We start from the raw sequence: 26,770 nt of genomic DNA, 5'->3' as shown, positions 1-26,770 counted from the left end.
TGATAGTCGTGTAGCGAGTTGTTTCTCTCTCTCTCCACTGTCTCTCACCAACAACCTGGTAACCCTCCCCGAGGCTTTGGTCTCGCTTTCCCATTCTTCAACACTTCTTTTTCTCACTTTACTGTTTAAGCTTTTTTTCTCTCCCTTCCACCCACAGTCTAGCTTGCATTGTCTTTCTGTCTGTCTTTACCCCTCTCTTTTCTTTTCTTTTCTTCTCTTCTCTTCTCTTTTCCATAACTCCAAACCAGTTTACACTAACCTTGCTCACTACCTTCTTCTTCTCTCCCCTTTAGGATTTGCTCCAACAGTCTCTTAGTTGGAGGAGCTAGAGATGTTCCCTTTTGTTTTGCTCTTTTACTTTTTCCTTCTCTGCTTCAACTCTATTGCACCTTTGGTGCATTCTCTCAATGCCGAAGGCTCTGTGCTTTTGACACTAAAGCAGTCGCTCACAGACCCGCAAGGCTCCATGAGTAACTGGAATTCCTCTGATGAAAACCCTTGTTCATGGAATGGTATCACTTGCAAGGACCAAAATGTTGTGTCCATCAGCATCCCCAAGAGGAAACTCAACGGCTCTCTCCCTTCTTCTCTGGGATCTCTCTCCCAGCTCCGCCATGTCAACTTCAGGAACAACAAGCTTTTCGGAGACTTGCCTGCACAGCTCTTTCAAGCTCAGGGACTGCAAAGCTTGGTGCTTTATGGCAATTCATTTTCCGGGCCTGTTTCTAGTGAGATTCAGAATCTCAGGTACCTTCAAACTCTAGATTTATCACAAAATTTCTTTAACGGGTCATTGCCTGCTTCAATTGTCCAATGCAAGAGACTCAAGCTCCTTGTTCTCAGTCAGAACAATTTCTCTGGCCCCTTGCCAGATGGGTTTGGCACTGGTTTGTCTTCTCTGGAAAGACTGGACCTTTCTTTCAATCACTTCAATGGGTCAATTCCCAGTGATTTGGGAAATTTGTCAAGCCTGCAAGGAACTGTTGATTTGTCTCATAATCATTTTAGTGGTTCAATTCCAGCCAGCCTCGGTAATCTGCCTGAGAAGGTTTACATTGATCTTACTTTCAACAATTTAAACGGTCCAATTCCTCAGAATGGTGCTTTGATGAACAGAGGACCAACTGCCTTTATTGGCAATCCTGGCCTGTGTGGTCCTCCTTTGAAGAATTCATGCGGTCCTGATACCCCATCTGCTAGTTCACCTCCCTCGTTTCCATTTATTCCAAATAACTACTCAGCTGACGGTAATGGTTCCATGGGAAGTGAGAAAAATAAAGGGCTAAGTAAGGGAGCTGTGGTTAGCATTGTTGTGGGTGATATAATTGGAATTTGCCTCTTAGGTTTGCTGTTCTCTTTTTGCTACTCAAGGGTTTGTGGTTTTAACCAGGATCTTGATGAAGATGGAGTTAACAAGGGAAGCAAAGGGAGGAAAGAGTGTTTCTGCTTCAGAAAGGATGAATCCGAGGTCCTGTCTGATAATAACGTTGAGCAATATGATCTTGTCCCATTAGATTCTCATGTGACTTTTGATTTGGATGAGCTTCTCAAGGCTTCAGCTTTTGTTCTGGGTAAGAGTGGAATAGGGATTATGTACAAAGTGGTGCTTGAAGATGGGCTTGCTTTGGCTGTGAGGAGATTGGGGGAGGGAGGTTCTCAAAGGTTTAAAGAGTTCCAAACCGAGGTAGAAGCAATAGGGAAGTTAAGACATCCAAATATTGCAACCCTGAGAGCCTATTACTGGTCTGTTGATGAGAAGCTTCTCATATATGATTATATATCCAACGGAAGCCTTGATACAGCAATTCATGGCAAGTTTTGTTCAAATACAAGTTTTTCTTTTCCTTTTTTTTTTCCACTCTTGTGGCAATGACTGATCTTTTGGCCTAACCTAACACTTAATTTTTGTTCATTTGTTTGTCTGGTTCCATTTTATGTCTCCAGGGAAGGCTGGACTTCTCACATTTGCACCACTTTCTTGGTCCTATCGATTGAAGATCATGAAAGGAACTGCAAGAGGACTGGTCTATCTGCATGAATTTAGCCCCAAAAAATATGTCCATGGAGACCTGAAGCCAAGTAACATACTTCTTGGACAGGACATGGAACCCCACATTTCTGACTTTGGAGTTGGGCGGCTTGCAAACATTGCTGGAGGGTCGCCAACCTTGCAATCCAACCGAGTGGCTGCAGAGAAACAACATGGAAGACAAAAGAGCATGTCCACTGAAGTAGTGACTACCAGTGTGATGGGAAACGGTTATATGGCTCCAGAAGCACTGAAAGTGGTGAAGCCATCACAGAAATGGGATGTTTACTCATATGGAGTGATATTGTTGGAAATGATCACAGGAAAACCATCTATTGTCCAATTTGGGAACTCAGAAATGGACCTTGTTCAGTGGATTCAGTTCTGCATTGAGGAAAAGAAGCCACTCGTGGAGGTTTTAGACCCTTACTTGGCTGAAGATGCAGATAAGGAGGAGGAGATTATTGGAGTTTTGAAGATTGCAATGGCTTGTGTCCATAGCAGCCCTGAAAAGAGACCTACGATGAGGCACGTGCTTGATGCTTTGGATAGATTGACTATTTCCTCTGATTGAGAAATTTCAGAGCTGTGGACTGTGAATGCAGCTCATTTGTGAATCTTTTACCTTTACTCTCTTGTCTTGGTCATGTTTAACAATGTCTTCAACCTCATGAATCCTTGTAATTGGAGCACTAGAAGAGAAATTGAATTTGTTTCAGCAAAAATCATCACTTGTTCTGAGATTTTACTACCAGACACATGCAGATACTTTGTTTTTTTTTTATCATCGTATTTTTAACCTCGTACTTGCACAGACAAGAAGAATTAAAATACACAAGAATTTGTAAGATTTTTAAAAGTCGCCTTATTTAAGTACTCATATTGTATTAATGTTTGTCCAATAGCTCAAATGTATTATTCACTCTTTTATATAAAAAATAACACTTGATAAACGTCTTAGGATTCTAAAAAATGTCAGATAAATTCTGATTCACTCGGAGTGAAAAGAACAGTATTGTGTATTTATTCTTGTCATGGGCAGTGATGAGGACGCAAGAAAGAGTTGGTGTTCCCTGTTCACGATCTTATCGCATCAGCCATCACCAAGTAACCATAGACATACGTGTTATCCACTTAACTGATTGGACGTTTTATTCTAAAAACAACAAATGGAATAGAAATACATATCAAGTGATACAAACATTAGAAAGAAACAAAATTGAATGTTGTTTAGTAAAAGAATTTGTAAGAAGTAGATTTTTATTTATAACCTTAGATTTGATCAGGAGTAAAAGGATATAAAGATGAATTGAAATATTTGAATGAAACGGCAGGTGTTGCAAATTAGGAGAGGAAATTTTCTTAATGTAGGAAGTTTCCCTTTTTAAGTGAGTATTATATTTTGTAGGAATCCAAGTGTGAGTTTGAATCTCACATTAATTAGAAATGAGATAGTAGAACATTATACAAGGATAAAGGCTCATAAATCTATTGTCTTAAGGTTTTGGATTGAAAATAATGTTAATATCTTATGTGGTTGGATTCAAATCTCATTGGGTGTTGTATCTCCCCAATAAAACTCCTGTAAACCTGTATCAGAGCCATGTTGATAGTTTAATATAAGCACCAACCACTCATTTTGTTATTCTTGGTTAATAATCATTATTTGAATTAAGAATTGGGCAAATTAGTAATTGGAGTAGATGACCAACTATATTTACTCTTTATTTACTACTATAACGGTATTTAACTTATTCAGATATTGATGTAGAATGTTAGATTTTTATTTAAGTATCATTTTTGTTAAATATCATATTAATTTTTAACACCTGTATGTCACTGATGAGATCGTTATGGGTAGGTACAATTAAAATTGTTGGTGACTGATGCTGCTCCTTTGGTTACTAAATCGTTTATCAGCACCCTTACAAATTAATGCAGGTTTAGTGTTACTATATTACTCCATAGATTCCATTTAAGCTAATAAAACATTTGTATTAATAATATTCACTTAATTTATACCATTTCATAATTGTTTATTGCTAAACATTTGTAAACAAATAGCTCCAAAAGATAGAATAGTCAAACTTAAACATTATATAAGAATAAATACTCATAACACCATTGTCTTGAGGTTTTAGAGTTAAAGTGATGTCAAAAACCTTATATGTGTACGACTAATGTTTTATATCCATCTAGAACCACAATCTCTTCATAACTATAACTCGTTCGAAGCATATATAACCCAACAAGATCTATATATTCTTTGAAGGATTCAATTACAACAATTAAAAAGAACATCAGTTTTGCTGATAAAATTTTCTTTGATTTTTTAGCTCTGGAATTTGTAGGGCAAAATGAGAGTCATACGACAGGTTGTATAGTATGTGTATGTATTTATTGGTCATCTTCTGCTTCCTTTTTTCTCAAACTTTGCGATTAAGCGAAAAAGTAACAAAAGACAAAAGTACGAAGCTTCGAAGTCAAATAACTCAAACTTTGCTTCGTAGTTCTTTTCATTGGCAACTAGATAGCTTAAGCAGTCCAATTTGGGAAAAGTAATAACAATGGGTGAATGATGAGAAAAAACAGATACAACCATTTTTTTACAATTTGATTATTCTGAGACGTAAAATCAGAAATCAAAGGAGTTGATTTTACAAATATATTAGTTATGTTAAGTTGCTTGCACTTCTCAAATTTTAGTAAATTGTTGATTTAGAAAGATTGTTTTTACATTGGAAAAGACGTAGTTGGGGTTGGGAAGTAAGACCTAATCATGTGGCGCCAATTGTGGGTGAAAGACTGAAACTCCAAACGTACGCAGCAAAATTCTTGGTTCTCTTTCTGTTTAACTGCTAATTTGTCTCTGTTCATCATTCTTTTGACTTTGAACCACACACCACTTTCAGTTTCACATGTTTTGGTCTGAATTTGGTTCCAGAATAGAATATTAAAAGATAACTTCTGTATAAGGTTTTTGTATTCCTGAGTGACTCAAGGCATTTTCTCAGCAGAAATGAGATGAAATGAAAGAAATCAAAGTATTTGGATTTTATTTGTTTGGTAGAGTAATGTGAAAAACATATTAAGAGAAAATACGAGACTGGTGTATTTAGATTTCTATTCAAAAATGTAACAAGATTGCAACATTTTCACGTTAATTGTTTTCTTTTAAATTTTTGTAGAAATAAAAGTAAATTTAAATACTAAAGGTAACTAATACATACTTCAACATTATAATTACCTATGATTTTTTTATGTAGCAATAATTATTAACATTATTTTCTTAAAAACATATAGATGTTTCGAACGGCCTCTTTTCTTTTCCTAGGATTATATTATAACGTTAACCGGTTCTTAGTCTATCGTCGGTGGTAAAAAAATATGAAAATTTATAAAATTAATTATCACAATAGTTAAAGATTAAAAATAAATTTAAATCCAATAGATATGCTATCTCCAACCAAAATTGTATTTAAACCAGTGTCAAACATTAATAGCATGTTTGTTATGACGTTATTACGTTGTATATGATCATATGATGCCATTTCAAATATGCGCACCAGCTATCGTAACAAAAATCTAAATTTTGATTCAGTCGATTGCCAAAAGTTAACATTTTTAGCCAGATTCGACCCATTCATAGCTTGTAAAGTAATATAAACTACCGAAAACAACTTACTGATAACGTTCAATATTAAAGAGAATGAGTATAAATGAAGAACTGTGATGCAAGCCAATGGCAGGAAACATGTCACTGTCCAATTGAAAGCAAGTTCAGACAGCTGTGATTTCCAAATTCTGCATCAAGTTTGAGAGAAATAAGGGATAACATGTGTCCCTGTAGTCATTGCTATTTATTCACTACCTATTAAATATTAATTTAATGCAACAATAGGGCACTGACCTACATTATAGAGATGGACCCAAATTCACCCAAGTGAAGCCTTAAAAGTCCTTGATTGAAAGTTGGAAGTGATTATTATTGGTATTTCATTCTAATGATTACAAATGAAGTAAGGTACGTTTCCATGGAGGACTTGTCCAAAATACCATGTGCACTAATTGAATCCATCAACTTTGATTACATGCACAAACTACTTAACCAACTTTGATTAATTTAACTTCTACTCATACTGCTAATTAAGAGACACAAAATTTAGGTTTATGATCAAGAAACAATGCCTGCATTCTTTCTTGCAATCCTCAACCTTTTCACACATTCTATAAACTCCCTGTGATGAAAAACAAGTGGAAGAGAAAAAGGAACAAGTTAGAACTACTGTTATAAAATGACAGAGAACAGAATGTGGAAATTTGAGAAGAAAAATGGGACCTACTTCCATGGTACATCACCGACAGGTCTCCAATTATCTTGTCTGTCCTTGTAGAACAATGAGTAGTCTGATCTCGATTGGAACAATCTTAATCCAGAAACAGTCTGGTTTCCTGAATGGTACAATCAGTTAAACAAAAGTTATACTAAACATTAAAAGATCTTGCATTGCAAGTGCATGCATAATGCATTATTTGATTCTGCTTACCAAACATGTCTTCTAATTGAAGTGCTAGGCTTGAGTATCCACCATGATCAAGCACACAAATTTTCCTACCAATGGTAACCCCATCCATGTTCACCTTCACATAAGCCCATCTCTCATTGCTCTGCACCCCCTCTATCTCTTCATCAAAATTTTCGTTCACAGATCTACCATGCATTGTGCTTGAGTTCTTCAGGTTCAGATTCGACTGAGGCCAGTTCATAAGGTCATCATCATACACTGATACCAAATTTAACTTCATTAGACTTTGTTAATCAGTAGTTAAACGTTAATGTCACAACTTGAACGTTAATTATTTGTTCATTTCATGCTAACAAAGTTGGTAACATAAATATCAGATGAATCATCAACATACAATAACAATTTTTTATAGTATATATATGCTGTTTACTTTTTCTGTAATTGGAAAGTATCTGAGTAAAGGGTGTATGAGAAGTTAGAAGAGATGAAGAATTAAAGGAATGAAGGAGGTGGAGAACCCATACAGTTGCTAGAAGAATGGTAAGCTTCATGCTGAACAGTTCCGAGACTGAGACCCAGGTCAATTATGCCATCATCTTGTTTATCTTGGTAGAAAACTGAGTGCAAAGTTGAGGAGTTCAAAAGAAAGCTTGATGTGTTTGAATCCATTGGGAACTGAAATAGTTAACTCTTCAACGCAGGTATAGCTGGTTAAGGTCTAGTGAGTTGCATTTGTAGACATAAACTATTTATAGCGATAATCTTGAGTATCTAAATGAGACATGAAAGAACACAGGGAAGACAAGGAAGCGTCCTCCATTATCAATCATTAAATGAACAAAGCTTATCTTCTGTTACTGTCAACATGGAACACAAGGTAAAAACAAAACACCCCAAGAACAAAGGATGGCCAAATTGATCCTAATACAAGTTATTCTGGATTCTGCTTCCTGACATTGCTACAAATGCTCAGACTCTTTTCCATGGTGACAGTAACTCCAGGACACCAAATGGAAAATATTAATCTGACTCATACCATCACAGAAATTCACAGAAAATATCTAACATATAACTCACTTGTAAAAGTACTGTCTTTCAAAATTTGTTTTAGGTGTCATTGTAAATGCATAACAACACATTTCATTGCATCATTTCAAACATCACTCCAATTCTTGCATAGAAGCAATCATTATACAATATAAAATGTCCAAAAGTGGTGTATTATGTAAGATGAAAACATATTTGGAAAAATAATTCCATTGTATGTCAAATGAGCAATAATTAAGTTTAAATACTGACAGTTTCTGTCGGGAAGAAATTTCAAGCCCATCCGCAGAGATTAATGGGAGTCCAATATTAAGTTGCATGAAAGTGTAAGTTTTTTATTTAAAGAAGGTATCCAAGTGGACTTGATTATTAGGGTTCGGGGCTTGAATTTTTAAAATTCTAAAAATTAGTCCTTAAGCTTATCTGAGCAACGTGGAGCTATAGGCATAAAGCTAACTATCACATTTTGAATATCTGTTGAGTTATCCACATATGACAGGACTACCACTTTTCAAGGGAACAAAGATCTGGTCAGATCATAACATCCCATGCCCCTATGCTTCTGCAGGAAATGTCTTTTTCTTGTTCCTTTTCTTTTTATGAGTTGCAAGTACAGAGAACAGAATGTAGTGTTTAGTAGTGATACTAAATTAAAATAGATTAACTTTAATATTGATATCAACAGTCAGAACTACAGAAAAGGAGTTTTTGTTCCTGCGTTCACCATTTCTGAATCAAATATAATAACAGAGCCATATGGTATCTGCTATTTTAATACCGATAAAAAGAATATCTTAGTATTTCAAATGCACACTCTGTATGATTCAAAACCTGCATTTGGGAGATTTAATTATTAGCAAAAAGACACATTTGACACAAGTTCTTGAGTATTATAACCTCCGCTATAACTGAAACCAACCAAGGCTTGGTTTAGGTAATGATGGGGTGTGAAGATCATAGGTAAAGGCCTGAAATTATTGGGAGTGCTGAGTGTGTGAAAAAGAAGTCAGACATAAATGAAAAAATGAAAATAGATACGTTGAACACACAACATAAATAGTAGGGATGTATATGAAATGAATGCATTCAGATTTTGAATTGAATGTAGTAGTGATGGCGGGGTAACAGGTAACTAATATTGTAGTGCAATGAATTTGGTGTGTTGAAGAGTTCATCAACTTCTGGCTCGAGCCACACATTAAAAGATATAAGCCTTGAGACCCACATTAAAAGTGTGAAATGTTATATAAAGATTTGGTTTAATCAGTGGGATGGTACCCACTTTCGTTTAGATATGTCAGTTTGGTACCCGCTCTTACAAAGATGTCAATTGAATTTCCACTTTTGAAAATATGCTTCAAATATGTCCTTTTTAGCACAAAATTATTAACACCTTAACGGTATTGATATTTAAAATGGCTTATAAAATTAAGTATTGATATTTATATTAAAATTTAGTGGTAAAAATCATGAATTAAGTTAACGACTTTAATATTTTTTGTCTAGAAAAGACCTGATTGAGACACTTCTTCAAAAGTTGGGACGATTGACATGTGGGTATCAAACTGACAAATTTAAATGAAAGTGGGTACCATCCGACTAATTAAACCAATTAAACCTAAAGATTTATAAAACCTTGAACTCTTTAAACACCTACCAACTCTCGTGGCATGATTAATTCTTATATTTTAAGAGGTTCTTACCTTGTCTCTCATCTTATAATTTAAAAATGTTCTGCTCTATCAAAGATAAGAAAGCAATGCTCAAACCATTAACTAAAAGTCGTACTTTATTTTAATATTGTCTATTTTTCATACATTAAATCAAAACAAAGTTAATATAAACCTTTAATCTGGTAAGGAAACTACTTTTTACCTATCTAATTGGATCAAGCCACCGACTTCCGCTATGTATGTCAGGGAATATTCCAACCATAAATAATTTTGATGATATATTATCATTATTATCACATTACTTTTTTTATTATATTTTATTACATTTATTATCAAGTAAACGTGACAACTTCTAAAAACTAATAGAACTTAAGTGTTAGATTTTGTAGAATGCCAATTTATTTTTCCAGCTATCAAATTAAAAATAAACGCAACTCGTAAAATACTAAAGAAAACTAATCCAAATAAAATTCGCGTTCAATGTTACATTTAAATCAAATGCATATTAATTTTATGTTCAATTCAAATGATTTTTCTAGTGTGTAAAAAATCATTCCATCTGCGCTCAAAAAAATTCAAATAAAAATATGCATGGAGTTACAAATTATAGTTTTCCTGTGAACATTGTACAAAAAAAAAGGTTGTCACATTTTTAAAGTATCTGTGCAATTTTGATAGAAACTCGGATCGAAGGGGCCTTATCATGCACGCACATACACAAGTTGGTGAAACAATTCCAGTGGGCAGGGTACAGCCAGAATGTGGAGAATCATGTAGGAAATTGTGTACATATACTTCACAAAAATTCAGAGAAAATGCTGTAGAAAACGATTAGACTCTTTGTAATTCCTATTTTTTTTTTCTATATCCTCGACCATATTTCCTACCTTCTGCTGCTGTGGTTAGGAAACAATAAAAAAAGCCAATCCCCTTGCTCCAAAGTAGAAAAGGTCTGTTATAAATTATTTGAACTTTTCTTCGTAATTTAATGTATACCTAGTATAAATAAACAAACGATTAGTCTTGTCTACGTTGTCTGTACCACGAACAACCACGTAGGTAAGTGCAGCATAAGCTGGAACTTATGTACAAAGGAAATTAAAGAAAGGCATCTCACACCTGTTTGGATTGTAGTTATCAAGCATGATCCAGGAAGAATGTATTTGATGAAAATCGATGGTGTACATCACTTGTCGTGACAGCTAAGAAATTCAATTATACTGGGATACACCTGCTCCACTGCCTGTGCTCAAAATAATCATACAAAAGACATCATAAAGAAAGCAGCAGTGGGCATAAGAAAATATAGACCAATTATTTATGCCAAAACAAATTCTTCATACGAATAAAACAATCAGTGGTTAAATTAGACGACTAAAAATGGACAAAAATTAATAATGAAGCAAAAGAAAAAAATCAAGAGTAGATGAACAGGAGAATAAAGGTGTGAATAGAACAAAAGACAGAAAATTCGTGTAGGGCAGCCAATAAACCAATTAATCACAAAAATAAACTGAGCTCGTTTTTCTTTACTTCTTGACAGTTTCCTAATCTAAAATGGCACTAACGACAACAACCAAAGGAATAAGTTCATACCAGCCTTCCTCCAACTAGATCATAATGTGCATAATGTGGGCCTCCAGGTTCTCCAAAAACTTTATAGGTAACCAAGTGCTCAGGAATTAACTTAACGGTTTCTGTTCAAAAAATACCTTCATGAATTCACTACTTGAAACAGAGAAACATGCAAATAAAGCATCTACAGCTATGGTAAAAAAAAAAAAACCTTCCACAGCTTCAGGTGGGCAAATCAGATCCTGGTCTCCAGCAATAGCTAAGATAGGGGTACTGATTTTGTGTAGATGGTCCTTATAAAAAAAGGTCCCATTCCTGTTGCATAAACCACGTTCTCGAAATGCTGTAGTGAGTTGCAAGAGAAGTTTTGCGGGTATGGTGCCTATCAGTCGTAATTGTATCAAAAGGTCAGATATTATATTCATATTAAATAGTCAACATGTAATTTGCTAATTAAAAAATAAAAATTTATGTGCACACACAGCAATGCCTATAATAGTGTTACTCCAGACGAGAGTTCTAACCCCCCAATACCCTACCTTTTTATTGCAAAAGAAACAGTATATAGAACGTACATCTGGCAGGATTGCCACTTGAATTTAATGAGTCGGTGAAATCATCACTACTTGTTCAATCTATCATCTTTTAATAGTTTAATATCTTACTCTCTTTATCTATGTTTAAAGGTCCAATGACCTAGCGAAAGCAGAGGAATTATTTTTCTTTTCCAACATCCTATTCATCTTAATATGCTTTAGTGATCTATCTGAATATCCTCTTCGAATATTAATGTAAAGTAATAATGCATAACACACAATTCCAAATATCTCTGAAATGCAGCCACCAGGATAATTATAACTACTGAAATAAGCATGAGAAAGAAGTGCACGTCGAACAAAAGTTCTGGTAAGAGTCCAATTCAAGTGTATGAAATCAAACTGTCAAGTTCAAAAAAAATGTATTCCACAAGATTTGACGATTGTAATACAAATTAGAAGAATGGTTGCTCTTCTACACTTTCTTTCTAGGTCCAAGGAATGATTCAATTTTGACATATAGTAATAATTCAATGAACAAGCGGTTTACTCCGCCACCCTTTAAAATATCAACTGTTAAGTCCAACAAAAATGAATTCCAGAAGATTTGACGCTTTATACATATTTGAAGAATGAATTGCTCTTTATACTTTCTCAAGAGACATACAGAAGGCCAAGAACTCATTCAATTTTAGTAATGATAAAGCGGTTGTCCCTTTAAAATATCAACTGCTGAAATGATTTGAACCTCAGTAATTAAAAAGAAAATAACCAATAGTTTGCATTTTAAAAACTGAGTCATGAAATAACAACCCAAATACTAACTTATCACTACTGGGTTCCAAAATGAAGTTTACTATCTGAAGGGCACTACCCAGCAGTGGAAAGAAACTACATCCCATGCTACGTCATAAAAAAGCTTATGAACAAGCCCATTTCACAGTGTGCTCAAATTCAAAATGAATGGGACAAGAGTTTAATTCCTAAACATGTTCTCAAAGCAGCTCTGATTCCATGTTCAAAAAAATCATCATAAAAGCTAAGCTATTAGGTGTAGGCACATAAGTTGCGTAAAAAAGATGTTGGCACAAATAATTTATATTTCTAAAGGATAGAAATACTCACAGAAGTTATTCAAAACAAGTCTTTTTAATAAATCTGGATCCATCATGTCCTCAGCTGAAATCAAAGTATTTAGCCGTGACAATACATACGGTGGACGAGATGAAAGAGGATAAGCGGCTGCCAGCAATGCCCCCAAAGGAACAACAGGAACATTGAGGGCCTGTGCAGGATCTGCCTGCTCAATGAAGTGGCTAAACTTAGTGCCTTAACAGAAATTATGGAAATTTAATCACTAAGTCTATGAAGGAAGTAACCAAAAACATCTAAACTATTCACTTACTAAGGGTAACAGTAACTTCAGAGCTGATTTGGATGATGTGTAATCCAATGATGATGCCAGTGTGACCACTGCAGCAATATTTGGATCTTTTCGTTCAGAACCTTACATGAAATTAAAACAAATATCAGGTAAATAACATATACATTTATTTTATACATGTCCAAGCATATGCAAATACAAATGAGTCAGTATATGTAAACACTCTGCTTGCAGATCTAGATTTACACTTCTATGCTACTAGTGACATGTTTTACCATCTATGACAATTTTTTTCTTTTATTTGTCACTGAAGTTACAACACGAAATAATGTGTGGTGATAGCAAAATAGAAGGGTGGACGTGATTTGAGAGTAACATAATTCTATGAATGGCCAATCATCATCGAGTAGATATAAATTCCTTCATTTGACTTTATTCCCGTCTCACATTCAGAAGACTAATGATGCATAACTAATACTTGATCATACGTTCAGTCAATACAAGGATGAAATTTCATTAAGTTCGAAAGTTTGATACTGTTGTGGTTCATCAAAGATTTGTTGTTGCTCATTGTTTGAAACATGTTACTAGTTAATCAGGAAGGTTCAAGTTGGGCTCACAAATTGATATGGATTATAGTCAGTGACTTGATCAAAACCAAAAAAAATAAAGTGCTAGCTGATGATTTTCATAGACAAAGTTGTTGCATAGCAGTTTCCTCCAAAAGTGAAAGTATTGGTTGAAGACTGATTCCAATTCTTGATATCTAATGACTAATCCTAGAACAGATAAAATGTCTTCCATGTATGAGCCTCATAATAATATCACCCTTTTCCAAATCCTAATATTCCCCCAACCCTCTTTGTTAGTGATTGAAATTATAGTTTAGACAATCACAAATGTCAAACAGAGTACACACAAGAAAAGAATACAATAACAAATAAAAGCAACGTGACAATGGCAAATTAATACTAATGAAGCAATAAACTCACCAAACCGTGACAACATGGAGTAAAGCAAGATACCACCCATGGAGTGTCCAATTGCAAGCAATTTTCCATCTTTAGGCATGCTTTGTTTCACAATGTATTCTATCTGTACAGATAAAGTCATAAAAGGGATATGTAGCCAGGCTAAGTTACCTGTATGTATATAACAAGTAAAACAAGGTACTTTAAACGCTAATGATATATAGCTTTCCAACAATAAGATGTCACCTTACCGCTGCAGGAACATCTTCTTCCAAGTAATTATCGAAGTCCCAATCATACTTCACAATCAAGTCAAGTTGCTTCTGAAAATCTTCTATTGTAGAAGTAAAGCGAGCTTGTAGATCATATAATGGAGGAGAAACAGATAGCTGACCTTCCTCAATAATATTTACTAGTTTTTGACTCAGATCAGTTATTTGACTAGTAATACCAGAGTTTTGCTTTGTTTCAAACAAAGTGGAAAGTTTTGCCCTAACCTCATTGAATTGTTCGTATAATTGAGAATCTACCAAAAGTTTTGAAATCTGATCTAGAAATTTGGAAAACATTACCCTTGATTGACTTTCACTCAGAAACCCAGAGACTCTTTCTGACAAAAACATAAAAGTCTCGGTCAATCTTGCCACCAACTTTGATTCATCCCAAACGGTAGCCAGCCTAGTTAGGTCACCTTTGATGGCCACATTCTCAGTTTCTACCCCGTTTAAGACAGGAGGAATCTCAGGTTCAGATACGGTGCAAGAGATGTTATTCAATTCTTTATTTGAAGCCATGGTTCCGTTGGTAGCTGTAACAATTTCTGAAGCAGCCTCCATCTTCTCAGACTTTGCATTAGCAGATTGTTCAATATCTTTAGAATTTGAACCCTGAAGACTCAACCCAGCTCCTCGTACTTCAAGAATCCAAGTTTCAAATCCCTGACCAGACATGTAACGTGCAAATGATGACTGCAGTACATACAATGTGTTAGTGGGAAGACTGATAAATAAAATCAGAAAAGAATGTACTACCGACCAGCTATAATTACGTAAGAAAGCATCATTAAACACTCAAAAAATATGGAGGAAAGCTTAATAATATTAATAATACAGAATCAAAAGTAGTAGCTTTGGTGCATTCTTTAAGAGAAGAGGCATTCAGAATTTTCAATCAAAAAGCTACTTAAAATAATACACTACTGAACGTTTTTGCTTCCTATTTTATAAACACTGATCATGCTTCAATATATCTTATATTCAAATTAAGGTGAAAAAAAAAAAGAACAATAAAATATGGGCAGTTGCCTATGCAAGAATAAAAGGATGATGACAAAGCACCAATACTTGCATTTGTTTCACATATCCGTATCAAATGATATCTATACTTTTGGATACTTCACTAATATGTATTCCTTAAGTATCAAAGCTTTTTTTTGAAAAAAAAAGAGTTAAGAAAATCTTACAAGCCAGATACAAGACATGCATGCATCTATAGAAAGAAGCTTAGAAGCATTGCTGCTTATGAACCAGAGAAGAAGGCTATCTTCTTTATTCATGATTCTCAGGGAGGGAAAGAGATCGGTACTGTTCTTGTTTGTAGACAATGGAGAGTGATTTATGATGCCAGTGATTAATAATTTCTACTTTGACTTTTAGTATTGGTCAAGAAGAAACAGATTGCCCCACTAATTTCCGAAACAAGTTTACCAGCACAAGCAAATAATATTCCAATACATTCCGAGATGCAAAAAATTGAAAAACCAAGGAAACAAAAGACTGTATGACAAGTATGCTTCAAAGGCAAACTAAACACAGAGCATAAACTCGCACAATTTCACAATTACAAAGGAGGGATCGAGAAAACACAAGAACAAAAAGTTAAATACCTCAGGTGAAAGGTCATATCCAATGGCGTTAGTTCCCACGCCCGACAAGAGCAACAGAGGATGATTCCTCGGAGGTGCCTGTGAAACAAAATTGTGTCGTGAGAAATCTTAGCAAAATAATAGGGAGAGAACAGAAGAAAACTGCGATTTGAATGAAGAAAGAAAACTAACGAGAGGCGAGGGGTAGTAGCGCCAGAGAGCGAGTTTCCAATCGGAATTGGAGAGGGAGACATAATGAAGTTCGTCGGCCGTGCAAATGGAGGGCTTATCGGTGACGGCGGTGGATAAAGCCCTGAGGCGGAAGGGCGCGGTGGCGCGTGGGAGGGAGCTGAAGGTGGAAAAGCCTCTGCAGATAACTTTGTGCTTGTCAGATTGGAAGGACATGGACATGGCTATCGACATGGTTAACATTTTGGATAACATAAAGCTTCGTGTTTATACCCTTTATTATGGTTTTGGTATGATGTTGGTGTTTCTTTCTTTCTAACGTTTCTTTTTCTTTCTCTGTTTCTGTCTTTCTAACTTCGTTTTTTCTTTTCAAAGTAGTCAAATTGTTATGCCGGTTGACCCTTTATCCAGAACATTGCACTTGCAAATTTGGAAGAGGATCCCTTTCGATATGTCTTCTGTATTTAATAGTTTTCGTGACTTTTTTGCAATTAAAAAACAGAAAAGAATGATTCTAGGTTTACTTTGTTTGATTTACTGCAAAAGGATACAGAAGATGGAGTGAGTAAATAAAAGAAAAGGAAAGAAAAAAGTAAGAAAAGAGAGAAGTGTATTTATAAAAAGATAACGATGGTTTTAATAAAAGTAATGGATAACAATGGTGGTATACAATGCAACTGTAAAGGACTATTTTAAGTTTTTATTCAACTTTTATCTCTGGGTATGATGATATATAAAACAGAAAGCCACAGTACTAACTGAAAATAAAAGGAGTACGACCAACCAAAACATTTAACTTTCAGCAGGGGTAATCTAGTTTGATCGGACCATAAGTTAAGATAACGAGTTAAAAAATTTCCAATCTAATTTGATTTATATGAATTAATGAATTAAATAGATCGACTTATTTAATTAAAAAAAATAACTTTTTATTTTATTTTAACTTAAAACTAAATTATAATTTTGATTAAAATTTAAATAAATTTCAAAATATGTTAAACTTCAAATATAAATCAAAATCACAAAAATACAAAGTATTAATATGTTAGTTTAAAAAAAAAAAAACTAACGTGACCTAAATGCAAAACTCAACTCAATACAAAAAATATTTTTGTAACTCTTTAATTGTCAGTTGGTGAGCCAACTCAACTTATCACAGATTCAACATGGGTGGATCAAGTCAAAAATCAATCCATATTAAAATTTATAAAAAAATTTAAACCCAACCCGACTCAAACTCGTACGCGAGTCCAATCGATTTTTATAGCTCTACCAAAACATAATCTAAACTTCTATGCTATATATAGGAGATTTTTCGGTGTAAATATTTATTTTCCATTTTTATCCTTCAAAACTTCAAAATTTTTCTTTTAAATTAACATAATTACTTCATTAATTTTATTCTTCATATAATCATCTTTTAATATTTTATTTTTATTTAAATATTTTTTTAAATTAACTATTTTTTTCAAATTAAAATATTTATCATAATAACAATAATTTTATTATTTTTTGTTACGTTTTCAATAATAATAATAATAAAGTAAAGAAATCAATAAAAACATTAAATATATTTTACTGAAAAATAAATAATTACTTGTGAGACTGTATTTTTTTTCTAAATTTATTTTTATTTTAATAGCGTTAAAGAGACTTGTTTTTATCATTTAAAGAATTTTTTATTGCATAAAAATCTTTAATATGATGTTGTTTGGATTGGGATGTGAATTTGGTAGAATGAATTTAAGTTGATTTGTGTGTGAGAATGAAGTTGTTTGGATTAAAGTAGATATGTTGTGATTTAAGTCGAGGTCAGAAAAAAGTATGTGAAAATTTATGTATGATTTGATTAATAAAATTTATTTAATTTTTAATTTTAATAGATTACATTGTATAATTTCATATTTACCTTTCATGATAAATGGAATGCAAATTTAAATTTAAATAAGGAAAATAATGTTAAAATGAAATTGAAATTGTTATTTGAAATTAAAAAATTATAATTGATTATTTGTGTCGTTATTTTTATTGTTATTATATTATTTATTATTTTAATTTTTATTGATTGCAGAAAATTTTTATTATTTTTATAATGAGAAGTATTGTCAAGTTTTATTTGTAATGTTTTCTTTAAATTATGTATGCATAATATATAAAAGAAAAAAGTGGAAAGTCAAAAGATAAATAGAAGTTAATTTTAATAGGTTAAATTACAGAAACAAATAAGTAAACTCAACGAGATAAAATGAATTTTCTGCATATCCCTTTGGTTTAATAGGTAACAAAAATGATAACTCAACCGCAGATCTCGCACTGTCTTTCAAATAAGTTGAACCAAACATAATTCGTTCCTACTATTTGATCCGAGTGAACGGATCCAAACACAAAATAAAGGTGAAGCAAAGAAGAAGAAAATGTGTGCTACATTATATGTTTTACTGTTCGCTTTCTTTGAAATCGGATATTTGTAGAAATAAAAATTAATGAGAAAAACTTAAAAGACTTAAGGTTTATTTTAGGTTGTCGCCATCCCTCCAAATAGAAAAAGAAAACATTGCCAGATTAGCCACGACAATAATTGTTAGCAATTGTACAGTGACACCATAAATACTGGAAGTGTTGTTTAGAAAAAATCTGAATATAATTCCCTAATTATTATTATTATTCTCGCTCACACTTTTAATGTGGCCAACCTTCTGGAAATGTGAAAATGGATTGAACCCCCTAGTAAATTGAGTTTGTCCATCACGAGTTTGGTTGGGTTGGGTTGAAATTTTTTTACAACTTTTAATTCCGGTTTAATTTTTACTCGGTTCATCCGAATTAAACCGTAGTGAGCCGTTATCAACCCACAAATAAATGATCATATAAGTGTTTTTTGTTAAGTTAAACTTTGTATTTGGGTCATGTTAAGTTATTTTTTTAGTCAACACATCAATAATTTATATCTGAATTGTATTTAAGTTTATTTAGATTTTAACTATAATTATAATTTAGTTTTGATTGAAGAATAAAAATAAAAAAATTGTATTTTTTGTATTTAAGTGAGTTCGTGAGTCAATACGTTTAACCCACAAACCCGTGATGGGCCGAACTGGATTATAATTTGTTTGATTCGCTAATAAGTGAATTTGATTGAGCTGGCTCATTAGATGATCAACCCATAATTGGTCAAGCCGAACCGAACCGAATTATCCGTTTTGATAATTTTAATATTAAATTAAATATTATATCTTTAAAATTCAAGCCATTTGTGAAGTAAATCTCAAAAAACAACTAAAAATAATTGTCCACGTCAATTTATTTTTATTGATTTGATAATTATTACAGACAAGTTTTGCACACAAAATTTGCAAATATACTGTATTAAATAAATCTGAAATTTTTTACAAAAATGAGAAAGTTCTTTTTAAATATGTTGCATTAGTGCTAAATAGATTGTCATCAGTATTTATGTAAAATAAGTATTTTTCTAAACTTTTGGGAAAAGTTTACTTGTGAATTTAAGCCGTTATTCGTTTTCTTGAATGATGTCTCTATACAAGGTTATGAAGAACCATATTGTTGTGTCTCTTGTTTCAATTTAAACAATTGTAAATATTAGTAAAAAGATGTTGTATTTTTATCTCGTAGAGTTGCATTTAATAGAGTAGGAAAATTGTTTACCAAATAAGAAAAGTATTGTCTAATTTAACAACATACTTGCATGGAATCTCCAAAGAATTTTTTCCACATCAATGTAGAAGATTTTAAATAATATTATATATATATATATATATATATATTAGGTGATAATATTATAATATTATTAAGTTAATATATATATTAAAATTATATTTATTAAAAATAAAGTGAAATATATCATAACAGATAAAAGAATAACCATTTATAAATAAAGAAGAAGAAAAGAAGTAGAGATTTTATAAAAAGTTTGTGAAAATAACGGTTAATTTTTTAAAATTTAATAAATTATTATATTTAAAGGATAAAATTGATATTTTGAAAAGTTGACAAAAAAGGAAATCTTTATATATATATATATATATATATATATATATATATATATATATATATATGAATTTAAATTCTAATAAAAATGATAAAGTTGAGGATAATATTATTATATTACTAGTGATTTTTTAATTGATGCATCTATACTATTATAATGTATTCAAAAATTACAATTTGAAGAGTTGCATTGTATTGATATTTGTTAAATTAATAAAGCATTGTATTGATATTGCTCAAAACGAAGAATGAACTTTCTATCTGGGCTTTGTTTTTCCGCCAAAAATTGAACCAAACATTACAAAAGAAGCACCAGAAGCCCACTTGGGGCCCAATTCTCTTTCTTCTTTCTTACGATCGGTTTTGGCTCTATTTTCGCCTGAGAACCCAAAATCAAAAGCTTTCGCCGCCTTCAAAGTTTCTCCCTGCGTGCACAGTGCGTGAAAAGTGAAAATGCCTGGCGGCGGCGGTGAAGTGGAAGTGAAAAGGGTGTTTATTGGAGCGGGATGCAACAGAATAGTGAACAACGTTTCATGGGGTGCTTCTGGTTTCGTCTCTTTTGGAGCTCACAACGCCGTTGCTATTTTCTGCCCCAAGGTCCTCTTTCTTCCACCCTTTTCTACTTTTATACTCACCTTTTTTCTTAGATTTTATTTTCCTTTCTTTTTATTCATCCTTTTGTTTTTCGCAGAGTGCTCAAATTGTGACTACTCTTCCGGGTCACAAGGCAGTTGTGAATTGCACCCACTGGCTCCCAACTTCCAAGTTTCTATTTAAAGGTGCTCGCTTTCTCCATCTCTCATCAACTCGAAGTCTGCAAGCTCATTTTTTGTATTTTTTTTTCTGGTGAAGTTTAACTTGAATAAAACTATTTGGCATAACGATATAGTGAGTTGTTGTGAAATTACTGGACCAGTTTCAATGTTTAAATTTTTTTAATCAATGTTTGATATCCTTTTCCCCTTTGAAGTGCAGCAAAACAATTGGCGCAGCATTATTTGCTTTCTGGGGATGCAGATGGTGCTATTATTTTGTGGGAACTGTCCCTTGCGGATGGGAAGGTATGTGTTCTTTGATTGTCGTTTTTTCTTCCTCAAGTTTTTTACGAATAAATTATGAGAGAAATTTGTTTGTTGGGAATTTAGATTAATTATAAATTATTGTTTCTTGCGTATTTGTCTTTGAATTGTTTTTAGTGGAGGCAAGTGTTACAACTGCCACAATTGCACAAAAAAGGTGTTACGTGCATTAGTGGAATTATGGTTTCCCAAACTGAGGCAATGTTTGCTTCTACTTCTTCAGATTGCACTGTGTGTGTATGGGAACTTGTATTTCCAATGACTGGTAGCGGTAAGCCGCAGTTCTCAATGATAATAATTCTGTTTAGTACAATGTTAGTCATTTGATAATGATCATTAATTGAGACGTGCTTCATCATTTTAGGTGACTGTAAATTGTCATGCCTGGATTCTTTCTCGATTGGATCTAAATCTATGGTAGCCCTATCATTAGCTGAATTGCCTGGAGATTGTGGGCAAATTGTCCTCGCAATGGGAGGATTGGATAACAAAGTTCATCTTTATTGTGGTGGAAGGACAGGAAAGGTATCTGCATCCACATAATTGTAGATTATTAACATGAACTTTTGGTATCTTGTGTTTTATGTTGGTTTATGTTTAAAATATTAAACTCTTCTTTTACTTATGAACCCAGCTTGTACATGCATGTGAGCTAAAAGGCCATACAGATTGGATCCGGAGTTTGGACTTCTCATTGCCTATAAATGTGAATGGGGAAGCAAACAATATTTTTCTGGTTAGTTCATCTCAGGATAAAGGCATACGAATTTGGAAGATGGCATTACGCAGCTCTATGTTGAATGGAAATGGCATATACAAGAAAGGGGAAATAAGCTTATCATCCTATATAGAAGGTCCTGTACTTTTGGCTGGTTCATCTTCTTTTCAGATATCCTTAGAATCTCTTTTAATTGGACATGAGGATTGGGTATATTCAGTAACGTGGCAACCCCCCTTGGTTTCATCCCTAGAAGGGGATACCTATTATCAACCACAAAGTATCTTATCTGCATCTATGGACAAGACTATGATGATCTGGCAACCTGAAAAGACTTCTGGTGTCTGGATGAATGTTGTCACTGTTGGGGAACTAAGCCACTGTGCTCTGGGTTTCTATGGTGGTCATTGGAGCCCCAATGGAGATTCAATTTTAGCACATGGATATGGTGGATCTTTCCATCTTTGGAGAAATGTTGGTAATGATAATTGGCTGCCACAAAAGGTTCCCTCTGGTCATTTTGCACCTGTTACTGATATTTCCTGGGCTAGATCTGGTGATTATATTATATCTGCCAGTCACGACCAGGTATTTAAAACACATTCGGTCTGCAAAAGTTATAAACTACCGATCACGTCTATTAATTTATCTCATGATTTTCTGTGAGCTTGCTTTTTAGAATTTGTAAACGGCTTGACCCTGTTATCTAATTTGCGTAAGAACATAATTTTGTACTTCAGAAGAAAAAAAAAATGAAATTCAAGCTGCTTGTGCAATTGTTTTAGTTTCGTCAGCTTGTTGTTCAAATAATAACTGAATATTTTTATTGAATTTGAATTGGCTCTGAAACTGCGGCTATATGAAAAATTGCAGACAACTAGAATTTATGCTCCATGGAAAGTTGAGGCTTCTCTCCAAGATGGAGGATTTTGGCATGAAATATCTCGTCCTCAAGTTCATGGTCATGATATAAATTGTTTGGCAGTTATTCATGGGAAGGGTAATCATCGTTTTGTCAGTGGAGCTGATGAAAAAGTTGCCAGAGTATTTGAAGCCCCGTTATCATTTCTTAAGACATTAAATAATGCTACTCTGCAGAAGTCTTGTTCTTCTGATGATATCTTAGGAAATGTTCAGATTTTGGGTGCAAACATGTCAGCTCTTGGACTATCACAGAAACCTATTTATGTTCAAGGTCAGTTATTCTGTTGAAAGTTAAACTTGATGGTGATGTGAAGCATGTCAGGGAATTTAGGCCGTTTTGGAAAAATGTTGGTTTTCTTTCTCGATGTAATCTTTGGTGTTGATTTTTCTAGTTATTACACATGGTTGTAATTACACGGATGGATGTATCCACTGGTTGAGACTAAAAATGAATGCTATTAGGTAAGAGAAAAAAATATAACCATGTAGTTTATTAATCTTAATAATCAGGTAAAATGTGCACCAACCTAAGCTAATTCATAATTCAATGTAATTTACTGGTTAACTTTTTCAATATTTCAATATTAACATGCTTTTAAATACTAGACTCAACCCTAGTATTTACTGCTTGAAATGGGCAGTGGTATGTGTAGAAGTCTCATAATAGCTCAATTGACTCATCTATTCTGTTTAATCTGTTGAACATATAAGCTCTCGGGAAATAGACTTCTAAATTTTCCCTTGTGGCAGTGATGTAAACTTTTTAATCAGAACTATGTAGTTGTTTCTTTCTACTGCCTGGCCTATTGTAGGAAGGCCTCTAATTTAGAAATGTGAATTTTAGATCATTATTCTCTCATAGTAGTCAATAGTGCACTACATCATGATATTGATGGTGCGGAACCCTTGGCCACAATGAGATTCTAATAGAGGAACTGTTTTCAATAGTGAGCAAAAGTAGCAGATTTTGTGAGCTAACAGAATTGCAGCGCTACCATGATGCATGAATCAAAAAATTCATTCATACCCGTGAAACATCATTGTTTGGGTAAAGTATTCAGCAAAATTTTGTCTTTCTTTTTATATTGTGCTTCATACTCTATACGACTAATTTTTTTTATCGTGTTCTGTTTCTTTTTCCTCATTTAGCCCTACACAAAAGATTATCTTGCTATTTTCTTTTTCTTTTTTTTTAAAGAAAACATGTTTTTAGTTCTGTACTGTTGATTGAACTTGTTTTTAAGTCCTGGTATTTTCAAATTGATGAAATCAGTCTTCCTTTCTATCAGGTATCATCTTTGATTTTGACTTTTTTATTATGTTTGCTGTTAGATTGACAGTGATTGTGACCATAAACTGTGATTTTTTTTATTATGATTTTTTGTAGTTTTGGGTTAATTGTTGTTTCGTATGTGCAGTTATAAGTTACTGTTGGTATTATAGTATTTAGAATAATGGTGATCCTGCTATAGCATTTTTAGAGTTAGCCAGTTCAGAACTCTAGTTGAGATTGATGACTATTTTGTGCTTGTTCGTTAGCGCACTGGTCACTTGCCTTCAGTAGACTCTGATTTCTCACAAATTAAAAAATGGTACATTTTTTCTGAACCTGGTTTCAAGATAAACTGACTGAGATAACTGGTCACTCAGAGATTTGAACTGGTATATTGGGTGTAGATTTGCTTTATTAGAGTTAGGAAGATACTGTGTGCTACTTTTAAAACAAATATACATTTTTCCTTGCATGTTGAACTGTTAGTCTTTTGAAAGTTTATAATTTTTAGAGTATTTCTACATCGCAGCTGTGCATGAGATCCCCGAGAGAAGTGGCATCGATGGTATTGACACCCTTGAAACTATTCCGGACGCTGTTCCAACTGTTTTCACCGAACCTCCAATTGAAGATCAACTGGCTTGGCATACACTTTGGCCTGAATCACATAAACTATATGGGCATGGAAATGAACTATTTTCTTTATGCTGCGATCATAGGGGTGAGCTTGTTGCTTCTTCATGTAAGGTATGTAGTGTTATTCATCTAGCTACGAACCTGTATGATTACCATCGTTACACAGAAGATCAAATGCCTACTTATATTGAAATCCTCTGTGCTTGCATATCTCATAACTAGAGGGGTAGACACTCCTTATTGGATTAATCTTCTTCATTAAGTGGGTTTTCCCTACATTGGATATGAATTAACTTCAATCAAGTTGGCTTAGATTGTTCTGCTAGGCAGTCTCAACCTTGTTCCCCTTTCTGCTTTATCACTGAAATTGCTATGTATCATTTGGACATTTGTTCTATGCAATACAGGCTCAGTCTGCTGCTGTGGCAGAGGTATGGCTTTGGCAGGTTGGTTCATGGAAAGCCGTTGGCCGCTTGCAATCCCACAGTTTAACAGTGACACAGATGGAATTCTCACATGACGACAACTTTCTTTTAACTGTCTCAAGGGATCGTCAGTTCTCTGTTTTTTCAATCACAAGAACAGGTACACACATCCTCATTTCTTAGACATAGATTTGCACCATTTTGATATCATCATTTGGTGATTTTCCGTGGTTCACACTTGACATTACTTGAAATGGAATGATAAGTCTCAAATCTGCACAAAACTAATGAAACTGAGCTAACTCTTATCTTGAAGCTAAATATTCACAATCATTTACTGGGACTCTTTCAGAACTGTAACAGTTGCAAGTTTTTGTTTTTAAGATTTCGGATTTAGGGTTTAGTTACTACAACTCAACAGACATCCTAATCACTAACTTGTGGTTACAGGGTCCGGTGAAATCAATTATAGTCTTCTTGCGAGGCAGGAGGGGCACAAGCGGATTATCTGGTCATGTTCATGGAATCCTCATGGTCATGAATTCGCAACAGGCTCACGGGATAAGACGGTGAAAATCTGGGCCGTTGAAAAGGATTCATCCATCCGACAGCTTATGACTTTGCCTCCATTTATGAGTAGTGTGACAGCGTTATCTTGGGTTGGTCTCCATAATCAAAGGGATCACGGACTTCTAGCTGTTGGAATGGAAAATGGGCAAATAGAATTGTGGAATCTATCTTATAACAGAGCAGATGATGGTTGCATAGCAGCACCAGGTTTGGTTGCTGCTCTTGTCGTACGTATAGATCCTTTTATATGCCATGCCTCTGCTGTAAACCGCTTAGCGTGGAAGAAAAATCAGGAAGATCACACGAGTCTTCAACTTGCTTCTTGCGGAGCTGATAATTGTGTAAGAGTGTTTGATGTAACGGTTTAGAATTAGATTATTGTTCCCCCTTCATTTTTGATATATATGTAGATTGATTTTTGATCCTCATACCTATGGCGAAGAAAATTTATAGCTTGCGTTCTTCTTCTCCAGAAATACCTATTAGTGTTACTTCTATTGTCAGGAATTGCATTCGGCTACATAAACAGAGCTCATTAGGTCCATTTTGTAAAATTATTTGGTGTCACGCCATTAAAATAATATTTATCGTATTTTCTTTTTCATTGTCCGAAAAATGAGCCCGTAGTCACTGGGCACGTTACATCATTACCATGTGAATTGCGGGTAATCATACCCTCCAAAAGTGTCTCTAATAACGGTCTTCAGTTTAGCACTTGTCATTGTCTCGCGAAATTAACGTTGAGACCGTGGTGAGAGGGTGAGAACTTTGTAATGAAATGCTTGAAAGTGATTTAAGTGAAAATTAGGACGAAAATGTTGTTTTATGCATAAAATAGTCATAAACGAGCATATGCTTGCCAACCTTCATCGATTAAGAATTGTTCATTGTGTCGATTGTGGATTCAAGCCTAAATGATATGCTAATATTCGAGTGAATATGGGAAGATTATCTCGTTCTTTTATCAAAGGAAGAAAAAGAGATACATGCTAAAAAAAGGAAAGGAAAAGATTTGTAGAATTGCAATCTTTATTCTCTCATATAGTATTACACGGATGTTATGAATTAATAAATGTTCTGTTCATCCTTTCCTTTCCCACTTCCAAACAAAGGCAAAAGCTTCGAATATTCCATTGAGAATATGTAAACGTGTTATGTTCATTATGACAGATATATTGTTCACCCTTTGAAGTAGATGATTCTGATTTAACATCAGTGTCTTTTTAAAAACTGTGGGAGCTCCGAGAAGGCAAGTGTATCTGGTGAATAAAATTGAAGAGAAGTAAAACTTTATGATGATCATGAGTGGGGCCATTGATAGGCAGCTTTTTACTCAGTGCCTT

General features: G+C 33.8%; 4 protein-coding genes across 6 annotated transcripts; 2 read left to right on the top strand and 2 right to left on the bottom strand.

Annotated features, from left to right (window-relative positions):
- The first annotated feature begins 30 nt into the window (after positions 1 to 30).
- Positions 31 to 2,757, top strand: LOC114191606 (receptor protein kinase-like protein ZAR1). The gene is made up of 2 exons (XM_028080888.1): positions 31 to 1,811; positions 1,945 to 2,757. Exons 1-2 carry the CDS (start codon positions 332 to 334, stop codon positions 2,601 to 2,603), a joined length of 2,139 nt encoding a protein of 712 aa, XP_027936689.1. The 5' UTR covers positions 31 to 331; the 3' UTR covers positions 2,604 to 2,757.
- A 3,233-nt stretch (positions 2,758 to 5,990) lies between these two features.
- LOC114192642 (auxin-responsive protein IAA32-like) lies at positions 5,991 to 8,374 on the bottom strand. Its single transcript, XM_028082418.1, has 4 exons — positions 7,080 to 8,374; positions 6,577 to 6,813; positions 6,373 to 6,481; positions 5,991 to 6,267 (listed from the first exon to the last, which is right to left on the bottom strand). Exons 1-4 carry the CDS (start codon positions 7,222 to 7,224, stop codon positions 6,204 to 6,206), a joined length of 555 nt encoding a protein of 184 aa, XP_027938219.1. The 5' UTR covers positions 7,225 to 8,374; the 3' UTR covers positions 5,991 to 6,203.
- Positions 8,375 to 9,849: 1,475 nt separating this feature from the next.
- Positions 9,850 to 16,227, bottom strand: LOC114189731. Its single transcript, XM_028078395.1, has 10 exons — positions 15,798 to 16,227; positions 15,627 to 15,704; positions 13,993 to 14,709; positions 13,763 to 13,865; positions 12,792 to 12,892; positions 12,512 to 12,686; positions 11,062 to 11,232; positions 10,872 to 10,972; positions 10,395 to 10,518; positions 9,850 to 10,271 (listed from the first exon to the last, which is right to left on the bottom strand). The coding sequence occupies exons 1-9, from the start codon at positions 16,047 to 16,049 to the stop codon at positions 10,462 to 10,464; spliced, it is 1,755 nt and encodes a 584-aa protein (XP_027934196.1). The 5' UTR covers positions 16,050 to 16,227; the 3' UTR covers positions 9,850 to 10,271; positions 10,395 to 10,461.
- A 3,933-nt stretch (positions 16,228 to 20,160) lies between these two features.
- Positions 20,161 to 25,855, top strand: LOC114192020 (elongator complex protein 2). 3 transcript variants are annotated; one of them, XM_028081557.1, is made up of 10 exons: positions 20,161 to 20,399; positions 20,494 to 20,581; positions 20,778 to 20,863; positions 20,999 to 21,152; positions 21,246 to 21,406; positions 21,516 to 22,187; positions 22,473 to 22,794; positions 24,326 to 24,543; positions 24,840 to 25,017; positions 25,308 to 25,855. In XM_028081557.1, the coding sequence occupies exons 1-10, from the start codon at positions 20,256 to 20,258 to the stop codon at positions 25,793 to 25,795; spliced, it is 2,511 nt and encodes an 836-aa protein (XP_027937358.1). In that variant the 5' UTR covers positions 20,161 to 20,255; the 3' UTR covers positions 25,796 to 25,855. The 3 variants fall into 3 exon arrangements, with proteins under 3 accessions (XP_027937358.1, XP_027937360.1, XP_027937359.1); XM_028081559.1 differs by lacking the exon at positions 20,161 to 20,399 and having other exon boundaries at positions 21,105 to 21,152; XM_028081558.1 differs by lacking the exon at positions 20,161 to 20,399 and having other exon boundaries at positions 20,512 to 20,581; positions 20,773 to 20,863.
- Positions 25,856 to 26,770: the final 915 nt, after the last annotated feature.

Source organism: Vigna unguiculata, chromosome 7, assembly GCF_004118075.2.
Source record: "Vigna unguiculata cultivar IT97K-499-35 chromosome 7, ASM411807v1, whole genome shotgun sequence".
NCBI lineage: Eukaryota > Viridiplantae > Streptophyta > Magnoliopsida > Fabales > Fabaceae > Vigna > Vigna unguiculata.
The sequence above is the reverse complement of the archived record's forward strand: the minus strand, read 5'-3'. Positions and strand labels throughout refer to the sequence as shown.

Coding starts and splice junctions, on each gene's coding strand:
- LOC114191606 (XM_028080888.1), top strand. CDS start 332: ATGTTCCCTTTTGTTTTGCTCTTTTACTTTTTCCTTCTCTGCTTCAAC. Junction 1,812..1,944: donor CCTTGATACAGCAATTCATG/GCAAGTTTTGTT, acceptor TTATGTCTCCAG/GGAAGGCTGGACTTCTCACA.
- LOC114192642 (XM_028082418.1), bottom strand. CDS start 7,224: ATGGATTCAAACACATCAAGCTTTCTTTTGAACTCCTCAACTTTGCAC. Junction 6,814..7,079: donor TTACCATTCTTCTAGCAACT/GTATGGGTTCTC, acceptor ATTTGGTATCAG/TGTATGATGATGACCTTATG. Junction 6,482..6,576: donor TCAATTAGAAGACATGTTTG/GTAAGCAGAATC, acceptor TGTACCATTCAG/GAAACCAGACTGTTTCTGGA.
- LOC114189731 (XM_028078395.1), bottom strand. CDS start 16,049: ATGTTATCCAAAATGTTAACCATGTCGATAGCCATGTCCATGTCCTTC. Junction 14,710..15,626: donor GATATGACCTTTCACCTGAG/GTATTTAACTTT, acceptor TATGTACTGCAG/TCATCATTTGCACGTTACAT. Junction 12,687..12,791: donor TGAAGTTACTGTTACCCTTA/GTAAGTGAATAG, acceptor TTCATTGAGCAG/GCAGATCCTGCACAGGCCCT.
- LOC114192020 (XM_028081557.1), top strand. CDS start 20,256: ATGCCTGGCGGCGGCGGTGAAGTGGAAGTGAAAAGGGTGTTTATTGGA. Junction 20,582..20,777: donor TTCCAAGTTTCTATTTAAAG/GTGCTCGCTTTC, acceptor TTTGAAGTGCAG/CAAAACAATTGGCGCAGCAT. Junction 22,188..22,472: donor TATCTGCCAGTCACGACCAG/GTATTTAAAACA, acceptor GAAAAATTGCAG/ACAACTAGAATTTATGCTCC.